General features: G+C 42.6%; 1 protein-coding gene across 6 annotated transcripts in view; it reads left to right on the top strand.

Annotated features, from left to right (window-relative positions):
- Positions 1-23,547, top strand: part of LOC144479522 (protein strawberry notch homolog 2-like) — a 160,204-nt gene that overhangs the window by 116,329 nt on the left and 20,328 nt on the right. For all 6 annotated transcript variants that reach the window (XM_078198297.1, XM_078198301.1, XM_078198298.1 and 3 more), the window contains 8 exons: positions 1,349-1,446; positions 5,415-5,497; positions 11,059-11,265; positions 13,926-14,062; positions 16,707-16,838; positions 18,076-18,211; positions 19,957-20,069; positions 21,104-21,175. In XM_078198297.1, the coding sequence (XP_078054423.1) occupies positions 1,349-1,446; positions 5,415-5,497; positions 11,059-11,265; positions 13,926-14,062; positions 16,707-16,838; positions 18,076-18,211; positions 19,957-20,069; positions 21,104-21,175 (978 nt within the window). The remainder of the gene's footprint in view (positions 1-1,348; positions 1,447-5,414; positions 5,498-11,058; positions 11,266-13,925; positions 14,063-16,706; positions 16,839-18,075; positions 18,212-19,956; positions 20,070-21,103; positions 21,176-23,547) is intronic.

The raw sequence follows: 23,547 nt of genomic DNA on the forward strand, positions 1-23,547 counted from the left end.
ACATATTTCTAGGTCTGTAACCAGGTATAATTATGACACATATATAAAGGACATAATATCAGGTACTTTGACAGTGATTGACATTTATTTTTGGTACACAGTTGGAATCTCTCTAACGTTAGCCCTATCTCGGTGGCCAACATAAATCTCCATAAATTTGTTTTCTGTACTTTTGCCATCTTTATTTGCATAGCACCAACTCTGGATAGATCGCAAATAATCAATATTATCATCATAATGTAAAGTTCTGGGCCATATAATGATGCCTTTAAATCAATTCAATTCAAATCAACTTGTTTGTGAACACATATACACATATTATCTGTACATAAAATTTCGCTGATACCAGTGGGTTTATGGTACTGTAATTGTGCGGTTTTAACAAAGAATGCAAATCAATGTCATTTCCATGCCAAAAATTAGATAGTATCACTTTCAATAGCTGTATTTTGTAAATAGTATTTTTATCACCAGTTTTCCATATAAAATCATTTTTTGTATTGAATACTATCAATATTCACTGGAAGCATAATATGGAGGAACATCAAGCATGATTGCTGCTAGCGATATCACAGAACAGTATCATAGAATTCCTACAGTGCAGAAGGAGGCCATTTGACCCATCAAGCCTACACCAACTCATCGATAGAACATCCTACCCAGGCCGTAGTCCTGTAACCCCACGTATTTATCCCACTGATTCCCCTAACCCACAAATCCTGAGACACCAAGGGGCAATTTAGCATGGCCAATCCGCCTAACCTGCACATTTTTGGACTGTGGGAGGAAGCAGGAGCGCCCAGAAGAAACCCACGCAGACATGGAGAGAACGTGCAGACTCCGCACAAATATGACCCAAGCCGGGAATCGAACCCGGGTCCCTGGCGCTGTGAAGCAGCAGTTCTAGCCACTGTGCCACCATGCCACTCTCCATTCCATTCATTTCTATGCTTCATATAGGAACGTAGGAAAAGGCCATTTAGTCCCTCAAACCTATCCTTCCATTTAATTAGATCTGTACCTCATTTCAATTTACCTGCCTTTGGTCCACATCCCTTGGGACCCTCCCCTAATAAATAAAAATCAATCACAGTCACGAGAATTCAAATTGACACAGCGTCCATAGCCTACTGGAGGAGTGAGCTCCAGGTTCCCATTACTCTTTTCATTCTTTCATTCTCCCGTCAAATCCTTTGACTTCACAGCACCTTCCTCAACCATTAAAAGAACAATAATAAGAAATGAATGTGTGAAATTGGAATACTCAGTCCACTTACCCACGGTATTGACTGTAGAAACGTGGCTTTAAAAGTGAAAAGAGAATGACCACCCACTTACTTAATTCCAGTGCATTGTTATTGGACTGCAATCGACGGGTGAGGCTCGGACACGAGAAGTACTTGATGAGAATGATGGCCACCTTAACCAATTTGTATCTGCTGCCGTGTAAGTAATGATCTTATGCCATTTCAATGATTGTTGAATAGTTAAAATCAATGGCTTAAGTCTGACTCATTGTTGCAGTTGCATCTTGGACATAGTTTCCAGAAGTTAAAACCGTAAAAGATTATTATATTTTCATTATAAAATGTTAATACTTCAAAAGCATTTAACATTTTTAGAGTTATACCTACTTATTAAAGGATTGGCCCCATCTACAAAGCCGGTTGCAAAAAAATCACTTTTTTTATGGGTCTGGGCAGCATACCTGGCCAGAATCCCATGGTGAAATCCTCTCTCTGCCAGGTATACCAGAAACAACTGCACATTAGGTCCTGAATTATATCCACAGAGCAGGGCTAGGGTCCCAATCCACAAATACCTCTTCACCCCTCCCCTGCAGCGTCAAACACTGACTGCCTTATAAGGGTAGGCGGATGCCCCGTGGCCCACAAGAGCATTGAGGAAACGCGAACGTAGAGCCAGGGCCTGGTGTAACTAGTTTCTGGAATAGTTTCTGGCTGCTCAAGTGATCTCCTGCTGAAGTTACAGCAGGGGGAGTCACCATAATTGTCTGCATGCCCAGTCTTCATCAGAGTTGTTTGGCTCATCAAGGAAGAGCTCTGTACCATTTTTATCCCAGTGATGCCACTTCTAATGGGCACTGGTATCTTGGAATGTAATTGATGTATTTTGTTGCTTTTACAAAAAATATAAAAGAGTTTTTTTTAAAGAAACAGCATCCTTTAGTTGTTTTCTGTTGACTTCTTGCCAGAGAATTTGAAAAAGTACCAAATCTTTTCCTGTTGTTTTCTAAATGGGTAAATCTGGTTATAAAATCTGCTTAATATTAAAACTTTAGATTCAAGTCCTAAATTTAGCCATGATGATTTTCTTCTGTAATATGCAGTTATATATATTAACATGTAAATACATCTGATCTTTGCACTGCTATTTCTATAAATTGCTTCAAACCTTTGCGTTTACATGAATATAAATAGATGTGACCTTTGTGTTAATACTTCAAAATCAGAGAACTGAGAATTTAACGCTTGCAAGTAGCTGCAACAACGTAAAGTTTTACACTAAGGGCTGAATAATCCGGGAGCATGGGTGACACTCGCCTCCCCTCCTCTCCTCTGCTCCAAAAGCAAAGTTATCAAGAGACCTAGCCACTCCACACTATCCAGCCCAGCAGCTGCAATGCACTGTGGGAGAGCTAATCAAGGGCCGAGTGAGGGGAGGAAGTCCTGCCCTCTGGAACTGCTGGCTAATCCAGTTGGCCGGCAGCTCCATAAGTTCTGGTAGCGTCCAGAGTGCATTAATGGCTGTTGCTGGAACTGTTAAGAGGAGGAACGAGGCCCTGTATCCATTGGAACCTGGTAAGTCTGGGTGCTTTGGGGAGGGAGGGTTTCAGCAGGTCAGGGAGGGTGTCAACTGTGATATCCCCTAGAGTCAGATATCCTTCCAGCATCACTTTCTAGATTCACCCGTGAAAAATGGTTGCCTTGATATGATACTGGGTATGTAATGGTGCCTAAGGAATTGTATCAAATTGTGAATCGGACTCTTCAGGGCAGCAAAAAAAAATTGGAGATAAAATTTTTAAATTCTTAAAAGTTGATTTTCCACCTACTAAAAGATAATACAAGCTAGAAAGTGATATTGATTTAAATCCTGGTGAAATGATGTGCGCATCTTTTCTTTGTGTTTTCTGTCAATCTTCCACCAAAGTTATTGCAGGAGATCAGAAGAATCCCTGTAGAAATTTCACACCTAAGTTTCTATTCTCACCTGGGTGGTTTGCAAGACCTACCATTGCAATCTGACTCTTTGGATTAGCAACCTGCCTGCTGGTAGGTATGAATACAATGTGTGTTGCAAGTTATATTAACAACACATATTGATACCTCGGTTTCCCCTCACACTCAAACACTCATGGGCTAATGTGTCAACAGCATATTGTACAGTAAGTACAATATGACACAGCAACTGGGGTGATCAGCAAGTTTGCGGACGACACTAAAATGGCTGGACTTGCAGATAGTGAGGAACATTGTCAGAGGCTACAGAAGGATATAGATAGGCTGGAAATTTGGGCAAAGAAATGGCAGATGGAGTTCAATCCAGATTAATGTGAAGTGATGCATTTTGGTAGAACTAACGTATGGGGGAGCTATACGATAAATGGCAGAACCATAAAGGGTGTAGACACGCAGAGGGACCTGGGTGCGCAAGTCCACAGATCCTTGAAGGTGACGTCACAGGTGGAGAAGATAGTGAATAAGGCATATGGCATGCTTGTCTTTATAGGACGGGGCATAGAGTATAAAAGTTGGGGTCTGATGTTGCAGATGTATACAACGTTGGTTCGGCCACATTTGGAATACTGCGCCCAGTTCTGGTCGCCACACTACCAGAAGGACGTGGAGGCTTTAGAGAGAGTGCAGAGGAGGTTTACCAGGATGTTGCCTGGTATGGAAGGGCTTAGTTATGAGGAGAGATTGGGTAAACTGGGGTTGTTCTCACTGGAAAGACGGAGGATATGGGGTGACCTAATAGAGGTGTATAAAATTATGAAGCTTTTTCCCAGGTCGGTGGTGACATTCACGAGGGGTCATAGGTTCAAGGTGAGGGCGGGGGGAGGTTTAACACGGATATCAGAAGGACGTATTTTACGCAGAGGGTGGTGGGGGCCTGGAATGCGCTGCCGGGCAAGGTGGTGGAGGCGGACATACTGGGAATGTTTAAGACTTATCTAGATAGCCGTATGAACGGAGTGGGAATAGAGGGATACAAAAGAATGGTCTAGTTTGGACCAGGGAGCGGCGTGGGCTTGGAGGGCCGAAGGGCCTGTTCCTGTGCTGTTTTGTTCTTTGTTAAGTGGAAGTGTCTGCACGTGCACTTGACGTGATGCTCAAGTTGCAGAAGCAGCTACTGCATGTGGACTGCACAGCCAGTATAATTTATTTGCTGCAGTTGAGCATATTAAATAGTATCACTTCCAAGAGTCAAACTCCATGGGGGCCATTCTCCCCAAAAAATTCTAAGTGTCGAATTCACGTTAAAAACTGGAGTAAATCCCGCTGTTCTTTTCAGCGGGAGTTTCAAAATGAATCTCCCACACTGCACTGCAGAGTGCACTAGCGTGAATCTCACGCAAAATCAGGGGGTTGGCTCTGAGGCAGGCAGCATAGAATCCCTACAATACAGAAGGAGGCCGTTCAGCCCACTGAGTCTGTACTGACCACAATCCCACCCAAGCATAGTGCTGAGCAGGCCACTGCGCGTGCGCTGATCTGTCGGCGCCAAGATCAGCGCATGCACAGTAGCCCCTCACTGCCGATCGCTGGCCGGGTCGATCACTGGCCAGCCCTGCGACCCCGCATCGCTGGCTGTGCGATTTTCCCCCCCCCCCATCCCAGCACCCGATTTGCTGGCCGGCACAGCAACACCCCATCGCTGGCCGTACAACCCCCCCGCCCCCACGGCCCCATCGCTGGCCCCCCCCCAAACATGTCCAGACCAGCCTCATTACTCCGTCGCCCCCAATCTCCTGATTTTCCCAAAGTTCCTTTACATTGAAAGAATTCTCTGACAGAAATTGAGTTTTTGACCTAACCCTGTGACACAGTTGCAAGGTTGCACTATGTGGTTGGTCAGTGCTCAAATCACCTCAGGAGTGAATTTCAGCATTCCATGCTGGATGGCTACATGGATCCGTTACGCAGCTCAGGTGACTGATATTAACAGATTATATATCAGTGCGCTGCATAGCTTGTACCTGATTGACTAAGGAACTTGAAAGGAACAAGAGAGAGAATATTTAAATTTTACTTTAGATAGTTTACATTTTTCACCTTAATAATTTCTGCATTTCATAATTAACATGGCGGGGTAAATGTTTTCATAATAAAATGTAATAAATTAACTTTACAGAGGAATATTACTTAAATTTTGCACTTTTCTTGCAGCGGTGTCTTTAAGTCCCTCATTCAGAAGCACTTTCCTTCAACAAAGAAAAAGAAAGAAAAAGGAACAGGGACAAAGAGGAAACGTAAGATGATATGATACAGATTACATTTTAAGAAGTAAAAGTACTGATTAAGCAACCTTGTGATGTTTCTTTGGTTCATTGCTTCTATATTCAATGACAACCTACTTTTCTGTAAAACATGGACAGAGAATTTGGCTTCTAAGTTATAAAGGCTGGAGAGGGTGTAAAGTCTGATTGCCACCTTTGGAGGCGAGGAGGGCGAATTTGGTGTAGAACCTTATTATGTCAGGATTCTGCTTGGTTTGTTCTGACCATTTATATGTTCCAGCTGGGGAAATGGCCAGATCTTCAGTTCACAATTCCTACGTCAAGGGGTTGTGTCATTGGAATGCTCATTCTTCCCGAACAAAGCCTGGGGCAGCATTCTCTGGCCATTCACAACACTGGGATTCTCCTGCCCCGCTGAAGTGAGCGGAGATCTAGCTGAGCGCCAAATTCTCTGTCCCATCTGGCAGCGGGGGGATGAACGGCTGGAGAATTCCAGCCCTGGCCTTTGAATGCTGTCAGCAGAGTTCACACCAACAGAAAGTCTTCTGAAGCCCCAAACACTTACTTGAACATGGTAAATCAGTCACCTTTTCTGGAGGCAAAATGGTGACGACTACAGAAACAAGATGTTCTTCTTTGTTTTGTTGGGGCCTAGGTTGTTGATCTCAGAAACAGAGGCTGGCACAGCTAATGCCCCTTTGCAGGTGCCAGCAACCTGCCTTGGCTGTACAAACAACCCTGCCTTCAGGATTTGGGGCAGACTCTTCCAACTATAGCTAGGGCAACTATTGATTTGCAAGAGCAGAATAGCATCACGAGGAATTTCAGAATTTTAATTTTTAAAATGGTAACGTTATACATACAGCATGATCACAATTTTAAATGGGTGATAAAATTAAAAACAAATGTGTAGATGAACTTTAGAATGTTAAGAGGAAATTTAAAAGAGGTGTTCAAAATCAGCGTTTTGACAGAGTAAATGTTTCCAGCATGGGAAGGATCAGTAGCAAGAGGACACAAATATGATATAAAGTGAGCGGCAAAAGAGCCAGAGGCAACATGACAACTTCTTGTATGCATAGGGAGTTGTTGTGTTCTGAAATGCACCGCCTGGTGGAAACCCGTTCACAGTAGCTTTCCAAAGGGAATTGGGTAAATAGCTGAAGGGATAACATAGAAACATAGAAAAACCACAGCACAAAACAGGCCCTTCGGCCCCACAAGTTGTGCCGAACATATCCCTACCTTTTAGGCCTACCTATAACCCTCCATCCTATTAAGTCCCATGTACTCATCCAGGAGTCTCTTAAAAGACCCTATTGAGTTTGCCTCCACCACCACTGACGGCAGCCGATTCCACTCCCCCACCACCCTCTGTGTGAAAAACTTCCCCCCAACATTTCCCCTGTACCTACTCCCCAGCACCTTAAACCTGTGTCCTCTCGTAGCAGCCATTTCCACCCTGGGAAAAAAGCCTCTGAGAGTCCACCCGATCTATGCCTCTCAACATCTTATAAAACTCTATCAGGTCTCCTCTCATCCTACATCTCTCCAAGGAGAAAAGACCGAGCTCCCTGAGCCTATCCTCATAAGGCATGCCACTCAATCCAGGCAACATTCTTGTAAATCTCCTGTGCACCCTTTCAATCTTTTCCACATCCTTCCTGTAATGAGGCGACCAGAACTGAGCACAGTACTCCAAGTGGATAAAATACATAATGTTCATGGGGAAGGAACGGGAAAGTGGGAGCAATCAAATAGCTCTACCAGAGAGCCAAAGGAGGCATGATGGGCTGAATGGCCTCCTTCTGTCCTCTATGATTCTGATTGCGTGAGAAACTGCACAGCAGGACTAGATGGAGATGGAGTTCAATCCAGATAAATGCGAAGTGATGCATTTTGGTAGAACTAACGTAGGGGGGAGCTATACGATAAATGGCAGAACCATAAAGGGTATGGATACGCAGAGGGACCTGGGTGTGCAAGTCCACAGATCCTTGAAGGTGACGTCACAGGTGGAGAAGGTAGTGAATAAGGCATATGGTATGCTTGCCTTTACAGAACGGGGCATAGAGTATAAAAGTTGGGGTCTGATGTTGCGGTTGTATAGAACGTTGGTTCGGCCGCATTTGGAATACTGCGCCCAGTTCTGGTCGCCACACTACCAGAAGGACGTGGAGGCTTTAGAGAGAGTGCAGAGGAGGTTTACCAGGATGTTGCCTGGTATGGAAGGGCTTAGTTATGAGGAGAGATTGGGTAAACTGGGGTTGTTCTCACTGAAAAGACGGAGGATGAGGGGTGACCTAATAGAGGTGTATAAAATTATGAAAGGCATAGATAGGGTGAACGGTGGGAAGCTTTTTCCCAGATCGGTGGTGACGTTCACGAGGGGTCATAGGTTCAAGATATGGGGGGGGGGAGGTTTAACATGGATATCAGAAGGACATATTTTACACAGAGGGTGGTGGGAGCCTGGAATGCGCTGCCGGGCAAGGTGGTGGAGGCGGACACACTGGGAACATTTAAGACTTATCTAGATAGCCACATGAACGGAGTGGGAATGGAGGGATACAAAAGAATGGTCTAGTTTGGACCAGGGAGCGGCGCGGGCTTGGAGGGCCGAAGGGCCTGTTCCTGTGCTGTATTCTTTATTCTTTGTTGATATTTATTAAAACAGAACCAACAGAGTGACATTATCAATAAGACTCACCAACATGAATTGCGCAGACCTGGCTGGTCTGGAGACAAAATTACTCTTGCCACTTAGCAATGAGTGTTAAATGGTGATTAAAGGTTTTGCCGAATGCATTTCTAGAGTGGCTAACTTTGCTCTGTGAAATTTCTGATGTCTTAGATTTCGGAGGGTGCACTAACAAAATGCACAAATGAGTGGTCAATTTAGAAAATGGGAAATCGGTGTTTAACAATTAAGAAAAGGCCATTCTCACACGGCCTCTATATTAATTCCGTTTGATCTTTACAGCAGTTTTGGAAATATGAGCACATATACCCTGATGCTGTATTAATGTTACAAAAGATTAATAAACATTCATGAACAGTAAGCATTACACTAACTCCTTAAAGTACAGGAAAAATAAATCATCTCAGCTTTTCTTAATGTAAACAATGGGGCCTTAGTCCAACTTGCGACTTGGATTGATTGGCCATGCTAAATTGCCCCTTAGTATCAGGGGGATTAGCAGGATAAATATATGGGGTTATGGGGATAACATCTGGGTGGGATTGTTGTCGGCTCGATGGGCCGAATGGCCGCCTTCTGTACTGTAGGGATTCTATGATTCTTATAATGTACATGTGACATGACTCATCTTTCTTGTTTTCTTTAAAGATTGGGAGGTGTACTGATGTCTACTTTGTGATGTACATTTCTGTATTGGGATGTGGGAGTTCGCTGTGAATGCAGGAAAGCTGATGTGTTATTTTTGCAGCAGTATAAAATAGTGGACATTTATTTTCACAACAGTACCAGTCACGGCAGCAAGATTAAGGCTCTGAAAATACCTTATGAGGGACTGGGACGCAAACGCTGAATGTATTTGCTAACTTAACTGAGGCATTAACCCATTTAAAATAGTTAAGCAAGCACCTCTTATCTGGGGCATGCAGCATTCAAAATAATTTCAGAACTGAAATGCTTGTTATTGACCAAAAATGCAGTTTAAAATGAGGATAACATACAAAAGTGTTAGCTGGCAGCTATTCACTACCAACTCAGGCAGTAAGCCGGAAACTTTCTCAATTTTTTTCAATGTAATCAGTTGAATACAACTGTTTTCTTTGAATAAGTTGAGCTGTATTTACTCATTTCTATGTAGCACTGATATGACCAATTTTTGTAAATTGCTTTGGAATAAAAGTGGTAACTTCTGCAGGTGTGATTGCTTATCCACTCCCTTGATATCAGACATTAAGTTGCACTTCAAAGGTTTTTTTGCACGTACCGTATTTTTATTGCCTGATATTAGGAGCTAGAAATAGGATATCATGGCACCAAATGTTGCATCCACACTCCGTGCAGGGAAAGCAATGAATGTTAAATTCGATAGGGTGCCCTGTGTGACTCCAGAGGTTAAGCCTAAAACCAACCGTAGGCTTATTTCCTCTACCTCCGATTGATTTCAGGCCACTATCTCGTATTCGATTGCAACTGAACACAGCGTGAGTCATGTATGCTGGGATCAGCTTTCTCAGGCCTAAAGCAACCAAACCAGCTCACTCCTCCCTTCCACATTTCCAAACCACCTGCTCCCTGGATTAACAATAGGCCTGGTGCCAGTATCTCTGCTGATTTAGAGTTTCATCCTCTGCCTCCACAGTTGCATCCTGATGATGGAAGAGCAACCACTTCACATCAGATTAAGACACAGCTGCGTTTCCATCTGAATTTGAATGCAAACCAATTTTTTGCTTGGGAATGATGGCACTCATTACGTGTAGACTGCCCTCTGTAATAGTACAAAGCTTTCAGCTTAAGATTTGGTAAAAAGCTAAAAGTTTGAATACAGTGATCACAGTACACAGATGACACCCTTGTTTTTCTTTGTGAAAATTGAATATTGTATTGTATGTACTGTACAATGAAACAACAGCAAATATTTTCATGTTTGCTGTGCTTAATGCTCCTTTGTACTCCTGCTGTCAGTTGAGTAGCTGTTTGCCAAATAGAAATGGGTGACACACCCATGGTATCACTTTTAAATTCTGTAAATTAGAATTAGAATTAGAATCCCTACAGTACAGAAAGAGGCCATTCGGCCCATCGCGTCCGCACCGACCACAATCCCACCCAGGCCCTACCCCCATATCCCTACATATTTTACCTGCTAATCCCTCTAATCTACGCATCCCAGGACACTAAGGGGCAATTTTAGCAAGGCCAATCAGCCTAACCCGCACATCTTTGGACTGTGGGAGGAAACCAGAGCACTCGGAGGAAACCCACGCAGACACGAGGAGAATGTGCAAACTCCACACAGACAGTGACCCAAGCCGGGAATCGAACCCAGGTCCCTGGAGCTGTGAAGCAGCAGTGCTAACCACTGTGCCACCGTGCCGCCCTGAGCGTAGCAAGCTTATTTGCTACTGAGCGTAGCAAGCTTATTTGTGTTAAAGTAGCTGCAGGAACTATACAAACATGACTGCAAATGGCGGATTTGAAATGAGATTCCAACTTCTGCAGAGAACAGTTTATCTCGTTTCTTGTTCACTCCTAGTTTTGCACGTCAGTATGAACTGTCCCATATTCAGACCTTAAGCTATAAATACAATGTCTTCAGCTCGAGATTTTATAGATTTATCATGCTGCAAAGTTCTTTGGAGAATAGAAGGGATTCCATACACATACATTTGAGCCTACTTGTGACTAATAAGTAAACTTTTAACTTTAACATACGGAGGCAAACAAGTCAGCGAAGGAGTTTTAAAAGAAGTTGCTTTCATTCCATTAAATATATTTTCCTCCTTTGGTATTGTTTCTTGTGCTGTTTAAAATAATTTCTGCGTTCCATTACTATTTCTAAACAATTCTTCCTCCTTTAATTCCTTTACCACAGGAAAGCAACGTGGTCGTCCCTTGAAACATTTGAAAAGTATTCCAGAATATGTATGTTTGGTGAAAAGCAGTGACGATAGTAGCTGTGATTCTGACCTTGATACTGACAGTGATCTGAACTCATCGCCTGCATCTGCCATGGAGATAACAGAAGATGCTGATCTCATTGCTTTGGATGCTCCTATGAATGGTTTTCTAATGGCAAAAGGTACCAGTCAATAGAATTATTTGAGTGGCACGAAGTTGTTCGAACTCGTTAGTGCAGCATGGGGTTTACGCCCTTGATTTTATCATCTCTGTCATGCCGAAAGGTTAAGGGTGGGGACTTCCCACAAGGCTGGAGGAAGGAAGAATCATGTCAGGCCACTAGTAAACATTTTATCACAGTTCGGCAGCACTAGGAATTCGTCATCCTCCATTTTCAAATGCCTCTAGTTCCTGGAGCTAAAGAGAAATGTAGCTTTAAAAAAATGACAAATGGAGCAACCCGAATCCACTGATTTTAGAGAAGTAATGACCTTTAAGCTAACCACACACAAGTTCATTGACAGAACTTTACTAAAATGAAATTTCTTTCTCGAACAAAACTGATCCCAGTTCTGGAACGATCAGTGTAATCAAAGAGGACTGAAGAAAGCGGCAAACGTTTTGGCACCAGAGATCAATGGTTCCAGATTTTCCGTGTTGAATGCTGAGATATTGATGCATCTATTCATAATTTCTACTGCAAAGCCCCGCAAAGGCTTGCCAGGGGCTATGGGGAGATCACCCAATTTAAATATTCCAGGAGTGCACCTTGGCCGGGCACACAGTGGTTAGCACTGCTGCTTCACAACGCCAGGGACCCAAGTTCAATTCCCAGGTTGGGTCACTGTCTGTGCGGTGTCTGCACGTTCTTCCCGTGTCTGCGTGGATTTTCTCCGGTTTCCTCCCACAGTCCGAAAGTCGTGCTGGTTAGGGTGCCTTGACCGTGCTAAATTCTCCCTCAGTGTACCAAACAGGTGCCAGAATGTGGCGACTGGGGGATTTTCACTGTAACTTCGCTGCAGTGTTAATGTAAGCCTATTTGTGACACTAATAAATAAACTTTAAAACTGGCCGCTGCTTGCCGCCCGCAAGGCTACGATATGTGTCAGAGCTTAATGGTGGGACCGCCAGCGCCAGGAATGTTTTAGAAAAATCCTGTTTGTCAAGGGGTTTAATAGTTTTAACGCACATTTGTGTTTCATGGCCACAAACCAAGCCAAGAATCCCAGTGGCTCTCCTTTCTACCATTTGGTGCAGTAAGCAATGACAAAGCAATGACAAGGCCTGCCTTGTCACACTAGGCCACAGTAGTTCCACCAGGCTGGTGACCCAGGAACTCCGAGGCTGGAGGTTTCTGCCACTGCCCACACTCCTCACTTTGCACAGGACTTTATTGTGGCAAGAAATGGTTCCAATCTTTGTAAGGCACTGCCAAAACTGCGAGAGAAGGCAAAGAGACACTTGGATACTGGCCAAACTGTGGCAGGTCATCTTGTGGTGGTGCACTTAGAGGGGCTGAACTTTTATTGCTCCTAAAATAATTTTTAAAATGTAAAATTCAAGACCCGACAGATTAATTGTAAGGAAGGTAAAATGTAACTCTTTGGTGCTAATTATTAAAGTGCAAGCCTTTCCTGATTTAATATTAATATTCTCAACATCACATTGCATTAGCTGATCACAAACAATGCCAGCTGGCTCAAATGACAGGTTCTTTTCAGTCTGAGCATTAAATATTGGATTGAAACTTCATTCGGAAGATTCTCGTGGAATTTGATTGCTTTCCACTCGCAGTACAGATTAGAATCTTTGAACTTGTTTGCCAGGGTAATTTATTTGTTCTCTGGCTTAGGCTAAATCGCACTTGCACTGCATGCAGGGAGTGAAGCCGGCCCAGGGACCACCCGCAATTTGTCCTCAGACTGCATCTCAATAATTAGGCTGAGCCTGGGGCTCGTCTTTTTGATACCCTCCAACTTTGATCCTGTCATTCTGTGACAGTGGACCTAAGAAAGGTCACGGCAGAGGTGAAGTGGCGCAGGGTCAGTATCGAGTGCACACCGGCAGCTGCCCACGGCGGGGCAAAGGAGCAGGGAGGAGTATTCCTGTTTTTCTGGCTACGCAAATTAAGTCTTTGAGAAAGCATAGCTGGAGTCCTCCTGTGGCCTCTTTAAGGGTACACACAGATCAAGTAATCCTGAATGGAACAGAGCCAGTCTTCCTCTGATTGAGACAGACACATTTCTAGAATTGGCCCTGTATGTTTTTAGGACCACTCATTAGCATATACAAGGCACAATTGCCCCATTTTTTTTCCTCATTTGATTATGTGGTGTTCATTTTTAGGAGAAAGAGAATCCTGGTTATCTTCTCAAAGATAACTATACTTTTAAGTCCTATTAAATATAAGACAGTTTTCTGAATGCTGCCTTTTGGGGTGGCACAGTGGTTAGCACTGCTGCCTCAGCGCCAGGGACCCACCCGGGTTTGATTCCTGACTTGGGTCACTGTCTGTGCACAGAGTCTGCACGTTCTCCACGGGTTTCCTCCGGGTGCTCTGGTTTCCTCCCACAGTCTGAAAGACATGCTGGTTAGGGTGCATTGGCCATGCTAAATTCTCCCTCAGTGTTACCCGAACAGGTGCCGGAGTGTGGCAACTAGGGGATTTTCACAGTAACTTAATTGCACTGTCAATGTAAGCCTGCTTGTGACACTAGTAAATAAAACTTTAAACTTTTGAGCTGAATAATGCAAATGATTTTTAAACACTATGTAGGCGTCTATGAACAAAAGCATTTAGTGATCTTGAATCATTTTGATTGACTTGAATTATTTTCCCAGTTGCAGCAACACTAGATTTTGTAGAGAAAATGAAAGAGGAGCTGCTAGCAGAAGTTGAACTACTAGGAAAAGAACTACCTCTGAATACACTGGATGAACTGATTGACTTGTTTGGTGGTCCTGAGCATGTGGCAGAGGTAACGTTCGAAGAATTTACATGTCTTATGGGCAAATGCATGACACGGGTGCGATATAGAACCACACAAGCCAGTTAGTTGTGGTATAGCATTGAAATTAACTTTGGGCTAGGGAGAGGGAAAGCATTCCAAGTTTCTGCTGTTGATCACTGCCCAGTAACTCCGATTGGAAAGTGCATGTTCAGAAGGTCCCCACTTAACGTCAACTCGTTTATCATTGTTTCACTTTAATGTTGTTAATAAAGTAGTATCAACATTTGAATTTGAGCCCGGCCTTTTGGCTAAGATCAAACCTAAGAGGGGGTGCAGTTATTTATATTGTCAGCTTGGACCTTCTTGGTTTCTCTTGTGGGGACCATGAATTAGATTCAATTGGATTTTGGAGCCAGCAAGGAATGGATCTGGGCTCGCCCTGTCCACTTTGCGCATTGGTTTTGTAACTCTGAGGAAGAATTAAAACATCCATTTAATGTTATCAGTTTCACTTTAATGTCATTTGCCGCAGACTTCCACTTCTGTGACCTGCCTGCTCACATGCTGCAGAGCTTCCGCCCTCACCCTCAATTCCTCCTCCTCCCGCTGCCATCCTTGCCGATCCCTGGCTTTGCCGACACCCTTGGAGGTTCTTATCTCATTACCTCATTCCTCGGGGTCTGGTCTTCAGCGGCTCCTCTTGTGGCTTCTGACTTCCATTCTGAGCTGCATTGAAGTCCTGATAGAGGTTAAATCAAGTAATCCTGGTACTGACCAACTTCTGCCACTAGATGGAGCCTAGTCAATACAAAAACACTGAGTGGGAGGTGTGTAATTTTTTTAAAAAACAATTTGCATTGTATTTTATATTATATTTCTTTATATTTAAGGATGTATTTTAATTTGCAAGTTAGAACATAGAAACATAGAAAATAGGAACAGGAGTAGGCCATTTGATCCTTCGAGCCCACTCCCCATTCATTATGATCATGGTTGATCATCCAGGTCAGTAACTTGATCCCCCCCACTTCCCCTTGTATCCTTTGATCCCTTTAGCCCCAAGAGCTATATCTAATTTCTTCTTGAAAACATACAATATTTTGGCCTCAACTACTTTCTGTGGTAGCAAATTCCACAGGCTCAGCACTTTCTGGGTGAAGAAATTTCTCCTCATCTCTGGCCTTACTGGTTTACCCCATATCCTTAGATTCTGACCCCTGGTTCTGTACTCCCTCCCCATCCTTCCTACATCCACCTTGTCTAGCCCTGCTAAAAATGTATAGGTTTCCATGAGATCGCCCCTCTTTCTTCAAGACTCCTAACAGACTCAATCTCTCGTCCTACGTCAGTCCTGCCATCCTAGGAATCAGTCTGGTAAACCTTTGCTGCACTCCCTCTATAGCAAGAGCATCCTTCCTCAGATAAGGAGACCAAGGCCCTGTATAAATGCAACAAGACATCCCTGCTCCTGTACTCAAATCCTCCCGCTATGATGGTAAAAATACTATGCACCTGCATGCCTACTTTCAGCGACTGGTGTGCAAGAAACCCTGGTCTCATTACATATTACCCTATCTCAATCTATAGCCAATCAATTAATAATCTGCCTTGCTGTTTATGCTACCAAAGTGGATATCCTCACATTTATCCACTGCATCTGCCATGCTTTTGCCCACTCACTCAATTTAACCAAATCTCTCTCAAGTGTCCCTGTAGCCTCCTCACAACTCACCCTCCCTCCCAGCTTTGTGTCATCTGCAAATTTGGAGATATTACATTCCGTTCCCTCATCTAAATCATTAATGTACGTAGTGAACAGCTGGTATCCTAGCACTGATCCCTACAGTACCCCACCAGTCACTGCCTGCCATTTGGAAAAAGACCTGTTTCTTCTCACCCTTTATTTTCTGTCTGCCAACCAGTTTTCTTTGCATTTCAATACACTGCCCCCAATCCCAAGCCCTTTAACCTTTACACTAATCTCTTGGTCAGTGCTGGCCAAGCTAAAAGGAACTTGGGATACTAATCACATAATCGTACATAAAATGCAGCAAATATGGGATTTTTGTTGCATATAATTATATGGTGATAGGAAGAGAAGTAGATCATTATAACATCACTATTATATAATGGCATAGAATGTTAATTCAACACAGACTTTTCTTAGGGTAAGGTATGTTGCTGCTTATCCAATCTTACAGTATTTAACCGTGAATTCATTTGTTTTAGTAAAAAAAGGTTCAACAGTTATGTTATTCCAGATTTGTGGTCGTAGGGAATCAGCGCTACACACTATTATCACTCGAACTTGGGTGTGAATTCATCCTCCTGAGCTAATGGAATAAAGAACACTCTATTGCTTGTGGACACCAAGTGAAATGGTTATTGGTCGTCTCCACCCTGTTCCAAGCCAGAATGAGTCCAAAACTGGAGACTATCTATACAATAATTTAGACCAGGTTATCTGTCTCACTTGAAGCATTAAGAATGATTAGTGTGGAAAATTGAAATCTCTCATAGGTGCGGCAGATAGTACCGTCCATAAATACGGGTGAAGCAACTTGTTTGGCGCAGGAGAGTGGATGCTTAATCTTGCATCTGAGAGTGCTTGATGCTAATACTCGGCGCAAAGTTTGGGGGAAAAAAAAACTTGAATTATTCATTTTGATAGATGACTGGAAGAAAGGGGCGTGTTGTTCGCAAACCAGATGGCTCAGTTTGTTACGAGTCCCGAGCCGAGCAAAATTTGTCCATTGACCATGTGAATTTAAAGGAGAAGGAACGGTTCATGAATGGGGACAAGGTAGGTTTGTTTTTCATTATGAATATTATGTCTTATTTTTCTTTGAAATAAATGACTGGCAACTTGTTGAAGCGTTGCCTCTCCTAAGCTCAATGACCATATTTTCCTCTGCAAATGTTAATAAGTACATTTGTATAAATAGCTGTGTAATACCACCAGGCCGCGTTAATATATGAAGGATTGAAGACGAGTGAAAAGATAAAACAACATTTTGACACATTCAGACCAGATCACATTTGTTTCCTCCTCATCATGGGCATTGTGTTTATTACTTCTCTGTTAAGCAGTTTTTTTGTGCACTAAGGTGGATGGATTTTATCTGATCCATCTGTTCATCCTTTGCCACACAGCATCTCTTACTGTTTGGTAGTCCTATAACACCAGAAGCTGCCTTCTACGAGATACTTAAGACCAATCAGGGTACTTAAAATCATAGAGATCTACGGCACAGAAAAGGCCCTTCGGCCCATTGCGACTGTGCCAGTCAAAAATAACCACTTAGCTATTCTAATCTCATTTTCCAGCATTTAGCCTTCTATGCCTTGGCATCGCAAGTGCACATGTTATGAGGGTCTGTGCCTCCACCACCCTTTCAGGCAGTGAGTTCCAGACTCCCACCACCCTCTGGGTGAAAAATGTTTCCTCACATTCCCTCTAAACCTCCTACCCCCTAATCATTGATCCCTCCACCGAGGGGAAAAGTTTCTTTCTGTCTACTCTAATCAATGTCCTCCCCTCAGTCTTCTCTGCTCCAGTGAAAACAACCCCAGTCTATCCAATCTCTCTCCATAACTAAAATTCTTCAGCCCAGGCAACATCCTGGTAAGTCTCCTCAATGCCCTTTCCAGTGTTATCACATCCCTCCTATAAAGTGGATTCCAGTACTGCACACAGTACTCTAGCTGTGACCTAACCAACTTTTTGTACAGTTCCAGCATATCCTCCTTGCTCTTAAACTCTATGCCTTGGCTAATAAAGACAAGCATACTACATACTTCACCCTGCTATTATCTCCCCTCACTGTGGGGAAGCAACTGGTCTCTGCACCTTGTACTGCTAATTCACCATGTAACAGACCTCGGAAATGAACCCACATCCCACCACCTAGTGACACATTGTGTTGAGAGGCCAATATGCTGTTCTCATCATGGAGATTGTACCTACTCCATGAAAATCAGCATCCATAATAGTTGATACATCTGCTAGAGTTATAATGAACTCTCTTTGATTTGTCAAGTTTGTAGCCATTATCTCCGAAGCAGCCAGTTCAGGAATTTCACTGCAGGCTGATAAAAGAATAAGGAACCAACGAAGAAGAGTGCACATGACACTGGAATTGCCTTGGAGTGCAGACCGAGCTATTCAACAGTTTGGTAAGTCCCAGTGGCAAGTTGGCTATTATTAACAATCGCAAGCACAGTGTGTTGAAAGTTACTTTTGTGTGTGCAATGTTAAAAATAGTGCAACTTTAACCTGAGAAGAGATGATAATGAATAGATGTTCATTTGCCGTATAAATTACAGCTAAATAGCTCTTAAGGATTTATAAAAGGCAGCTATATTAGACAATAAAATGTTCAAGGTGTTCAGTTGTGCACTCATGATTACCTCTGGGCCTAGGGGAAATCATTTACCAGTTATTGCCCCAAAACTGTAATCAATCTTTGTTTCAATGTTTGTTTTATTTTTGATTCTTGAGTATTCAATAAAGATATCTGAAAGTTTTTAATCCATTTTGGCAGAGAATATTTGTCCTTGCTTTCTGATGTCCACAATAAATAGCTTCTGCTTTTTGATCTGTGTAAACATTTAGGCTAAAGTCCAAGGTGTTTAATATAGATTCTGTAGACAGAACAATGAATAACTGTTAGAATTTAACTTGGATTTCAGTGCATGCTTAAGGCCAATTCTATAAAGACTTTTTTTAAAAGACCTGAATGATTGCTCTCATTTGTGGAAGCTCTTTTACTGTCTGGTCTGTTTAATTAAAAACAAATATTTTATATTCTTTCTTTGGCTTTGCACATTCCATTCCCACTTGGCAAACTGTCCACACCTATGCTTCTGGTAATTATGCTCTGAAACAGCCCACCCCACCACAACCCCTGCCACAGGGGTGGGGGAGAGGGGTGGGGGGTGCAAGAGAGTGGGCTGGACTGATTTCCTTCTGTTCTGCCCTTTTTACATGAAGGTGGGATGCTGGGTGAGATTAAGAAGAGGCACAAAGAGCATTTGGGTATGCTGCCCACCCCCTTCTGTGGAGATGCCGGCTTCGGGCTGGGGTGGGCTCAAAAGGAAAAATCACAACACCAGGTTAAAGTCTTGTCCACTCGCCTGATGAAGGAGCAGAGCTCCGAAAGCTCGTGATTCCAAATAAGCCTGTTGGACTTTAACCTGGCGTTGTGAGACTTCTTACTGTGCCCACCCCCTTCCTGCACCCCAGCACCCGGCCTCTAAGATAGTGGCAAACTTTGGCAATTAGATTGAAATGTCGATACTGACTCTGCCTTTCTGTCTGTTGTCAGTATTTTTAAAATGCTAGCATGTGTTGATACAGCAGTTGTGTCTAATTTTTCTGCGGTATGGTGAGATTTACTTCAGGGCCATAGGTGTAGGCTCGCAACAACAACTTGAAAAGTCCTTTTAACGTCAAACATGTTGTAGCTAATCCTCCTGATACCTTTCCACTTCAGCACAGCTTTGTGCATCACCATGTAGGAAACTGACTGAATCCATTTCCCAGTGCACCCATTTAAATTTCCTCTTCTTAACCACTCCCCATGGTGCTGCGGTCATGTATGATTCCCCACTTCACCATTACTCAAATCCTGAGAATATGCTGCACGAATAGCCAGCTGGAAGTACACATTGAGGTAAATGCGAACCATGCTCCTTATGTACTATATTGAATCTGTGATCTCGGCACAGTTTTGTCATGTTGGCTGCTGACATTGCTCACAGAAAACTAGAACCCATTGTCATCAGCTAGTCAGTGTAAAAGTTATTTTTTACCAAATGATCGCCTTATAGACAATTTTGTGAACAGTATTTTAGCCCACAGTTCAAACGCGATTGATGTTGCATTTCTTCTGTGTCTTCATTTTTGTTCTCTCTTTCAGGTCGTACTCACAGGTCAAACCAGGTGTCCGCCCCAGAATATATATTCCTCATCTCTGAGCTTGCAGGCGAAAGACGATTTGCCTCTATTGTTGCTAAGCGTTTGGAAAGTCTGGTAATCTCATTATTTTTACTAAGTGTAATGTGTAAAAGCTTTAACTCTATTTACGCAGGCTCTTCAACCACCACATCAGACAAGTAACTGAGAATCTGCATTGCCACCTTTTTTACATACTCTACTTACAGAACGGTTCAATGGCAGCCCACACAGCACAAAGTGACCACAGAATACTCCAAGTAGGAATAAAATCAGCAGGGAAATGATCACTGATATTATCTGCAAAGTTTGGGTGATTTAAGAAAAGTAATGCGTTCACCACTGGAGTTTGGTTCCTCTATAATCCTTTCATTGTAGACCTACGGTTTTTAAAGACCGTATTAGTAGTTTAGATTGGCAATGTTTGACATCCATATGCTCTTTAATATTAATATTAACAATGAAATTTACAACTTTTGCAACCTTGATGTATTTTATAAAATGTGAGATTCCTGAGAATCACTTCAGACTTTGTTTTAGGTGCATTATTTTTCTTTTCCCTGCACCCAAAAATTTTCCTTCTGAAAGTGTTGAATTTGCTGAATATAGTTCCACTCCTTTCCCCCTGAACGTGACTGGGAATTCCTAACTGTCCAGAAACTTGTGAGAAGCATCACAACTAAGCATCAGCTGTTCTCACCAGATTTCCCAACATTTTCATTTTCCATCATGTGGAACCCTTGCTGATTTTTTTTTTTTAAATCCCCAGTCTGGCTAAATGTCATGATGTGGCTGAGATCAGCCCACTCAGCACACAGGCATCAATCCTAGGTTCTCCTTTGATGCAATTAGCTCAGTCCCACGCCACACAATCATGCAATTGTTCAACTCGAGACAGTCCTTCTGGTCTTAGTTGCAAAACACAAAAGCTGTTTTGATCTTGTGTTTTGGAACCTTTGGTCAGATTGTTGAGTTACTAATACAGAAATGTATCATGCCTGAAAATTCCATCAAGCAGGCAGTGAAGGGATTTTGATAAGTAATATAAGACCTGCTTGGAATAGAGGTTTATTTGCTGCCATTGTAGAATTACAAATGCGTTCTTTCCATAGGGTGCTTTGACTCATGGTGATCGAAGAGCAACAGAATCCAGAGACCTCAGCAAATACAATTTTGATAACAAGGTAGTGACTAACATTTCTCTGTTATCGTTTACTTTCTTAACCCAGGCACCTGTACATGTATAATAAGAGGAGGTCAAAACTGAAAGCAGCTAAATTTGCAGCATTTTTAAGAATTATTTGTGGGTTGTTTGTCGCCCATCACTAATGGCCTTCGAGAAGCCACCCCTTTAAACTGCTGCAGTCCATCTGGTGTAGGTGCACCCTCAATGCTGTTAGGAATGTTGTTTTCCTGTTGTGTGCATGAGATGCCACATGCAGCTATGCACACATTAAAAGTCAAGAACACACTTCAGGCACATCTGTAACTCTCCATAATTTTGTTTTGTGTACCATGATGATGATGCTTAAATCGCATAAGAGTTCCATCAGTCCCTCACCACGATTGTAGAACCTTAAAAAATAATGGAATTTCCCATTTACCTTGTAAGGAGTGTAACATCCACCCAACCCTTACAAGTGGGCCAACATTGCTCCAGACCACCCTCTTTCCCTTTGTGTAACTATAAAATTTACTTTTATTATCCTTGATGTCCCTTGCAAGCTTTCTTTCATTGTCCCTTTTAGCAGCTCTTATAAACAACTTTGTGGCCCTTGGCTGGTCTCTATATCTTACCCATTCAGTAGGATCTGTGCTGTTTTTTGCAAGCCCTTTAAGTTTAATGCTGCCCCTTATCATCTTAGTTGTCCAGGACTGTTTTTTTCTGTGAAGTTGGGTTTTTCTTCTCGGGTATAAACTGGTTCTATATTGCTTTAAATGTTTCTTTAAATATCCTCCACTGTTCTTTAGTTGTTTTAGCCATTGGCAGATTGTTCAAGTTTACTCATCTCATTAAAGTCGGCCGTACCGAAATCTAAAATACTAGTAGCTGATTTGTGTGTTTTGCTTTCAAACACTATGTTAAACTCGATTATGTTATGATCACTATTTGATAAATGTTCCTGCACAATTAGATTGCTAATTAAATCCGACTCACTACTAAATCCAATATTGCTTGTCCCCTTGTGCATCCAGGACATATTGCTGGAGACAATTGTCCCAGACACACTCCAGAAATTTACTACCTTTCTGACAGCTGCTTGTCTGCCTCTCCCAATCTATGTTAAAGTTAAAAGTCCTCCATTAATACTGCTCTGTCTTTGCTTCGCACTTGCCTAATTTCTGCATTTATATAATCTAGCACTTCAGAGCTGCTACCAAAAGGTCTATATACAAACCTACTACAGTTTTAGATCCTTTACTGTTCCTCTGCTCCACTCATAAGGTCCTCACTGGATGCTTTCCCCTCATTATATCCTCCCTCACCATTGAAGTGATTTTGGTTCTAATCAGTAAAGCTACCCTACCCCTTCTGTCAGTTTCCCTATCCATCCTGAAAGCCTTATAACCCCGTATATTTCATTCCCAGAATCAACCATCCCGCAGCCATGTCACAGTGACGGCTACTATATAATAATCTCCAGTTTGAATTTGTACATGAAACTCATTTAATTTATTCCTTGCACTCCATTAATTTATATATAGAACTCTTATTTGGGCCGTACATTCTAACCTGTCCCTCAACACTGATGCTGATTCACCTGTTTATTATTTCTATCTGCTGGTTTAATCAATATACTTCTAATAGTTTTGCCATTGCCTGTCGTGCTTGAAGTAGGATCCTGACTGTTTCTTTACACTCTATCCTGTTGTTTGTTTTTGAAACTGTATTGACTTCCCCTGACCACCCTATTTAGCCTTTCCGCTAGGATACTGGTCCAGATCTGTTCAGATGGAGTCCATCCCAACGGTACAGCTCTTTCCTGTCCCAATACTGATACCAATGCCCCACGAAATGGAACCCATTTTTTTCCCACACCACTCCTTTAACCACATGTTTACTTTCCTAATTTTCTTATTCCCAATTTACACGTGGCTCAAGTAATAATCCAAGGATTAAACCTTTGAGGTCCTGTTCTTAAATTTTGATCCTAATTCCTGATTCCCCAAACAGGACCTCTTGCCTATGTTATTGGCCCCAACATGGAATATAACTGGATCCTCCCCCTCCCCCTCCAATATTCTTTCAAGCCGGTTCGAAGTGTCCCTCACCCTGGCACCAATTGGGCAACACACCCTGAGGGACTCTTGACCCTACTTGATCCTGCAAAGGGTGCTATCTGTCCCCCTGGTTATAGAGTCCCCTACCATTACCACTTTTCCTTTTGCATTTCCTTTTCCTCTTGAATGACCCCCTGTACCACGGTGCTATGGAGAATTATAAAAAAAATATAAAAGTGCACCGCTCACAGAATTAGGTGGCAATTTTACTTTATATTATCCAAATATCAAATATATTTTGTAATTTGTGGGAGAATTTACATAGTTAAAATAC

The sequence above is a fragment of the Mustelus asterias genome, chromosome 26 (assembly GCF_964213995.1).
Source record: "Mustelus asterias chromosome 26, sMusAst1.hap1.1, whole genome shotgun sequence".
In the NCBI taxonomy this organism is placed as follows: Eukaryota; Metazoa; Chordata; class Chondrichthyes; order Carcharhiniformes; family Triakidae; genus Mustelus; species Mustelus asterias.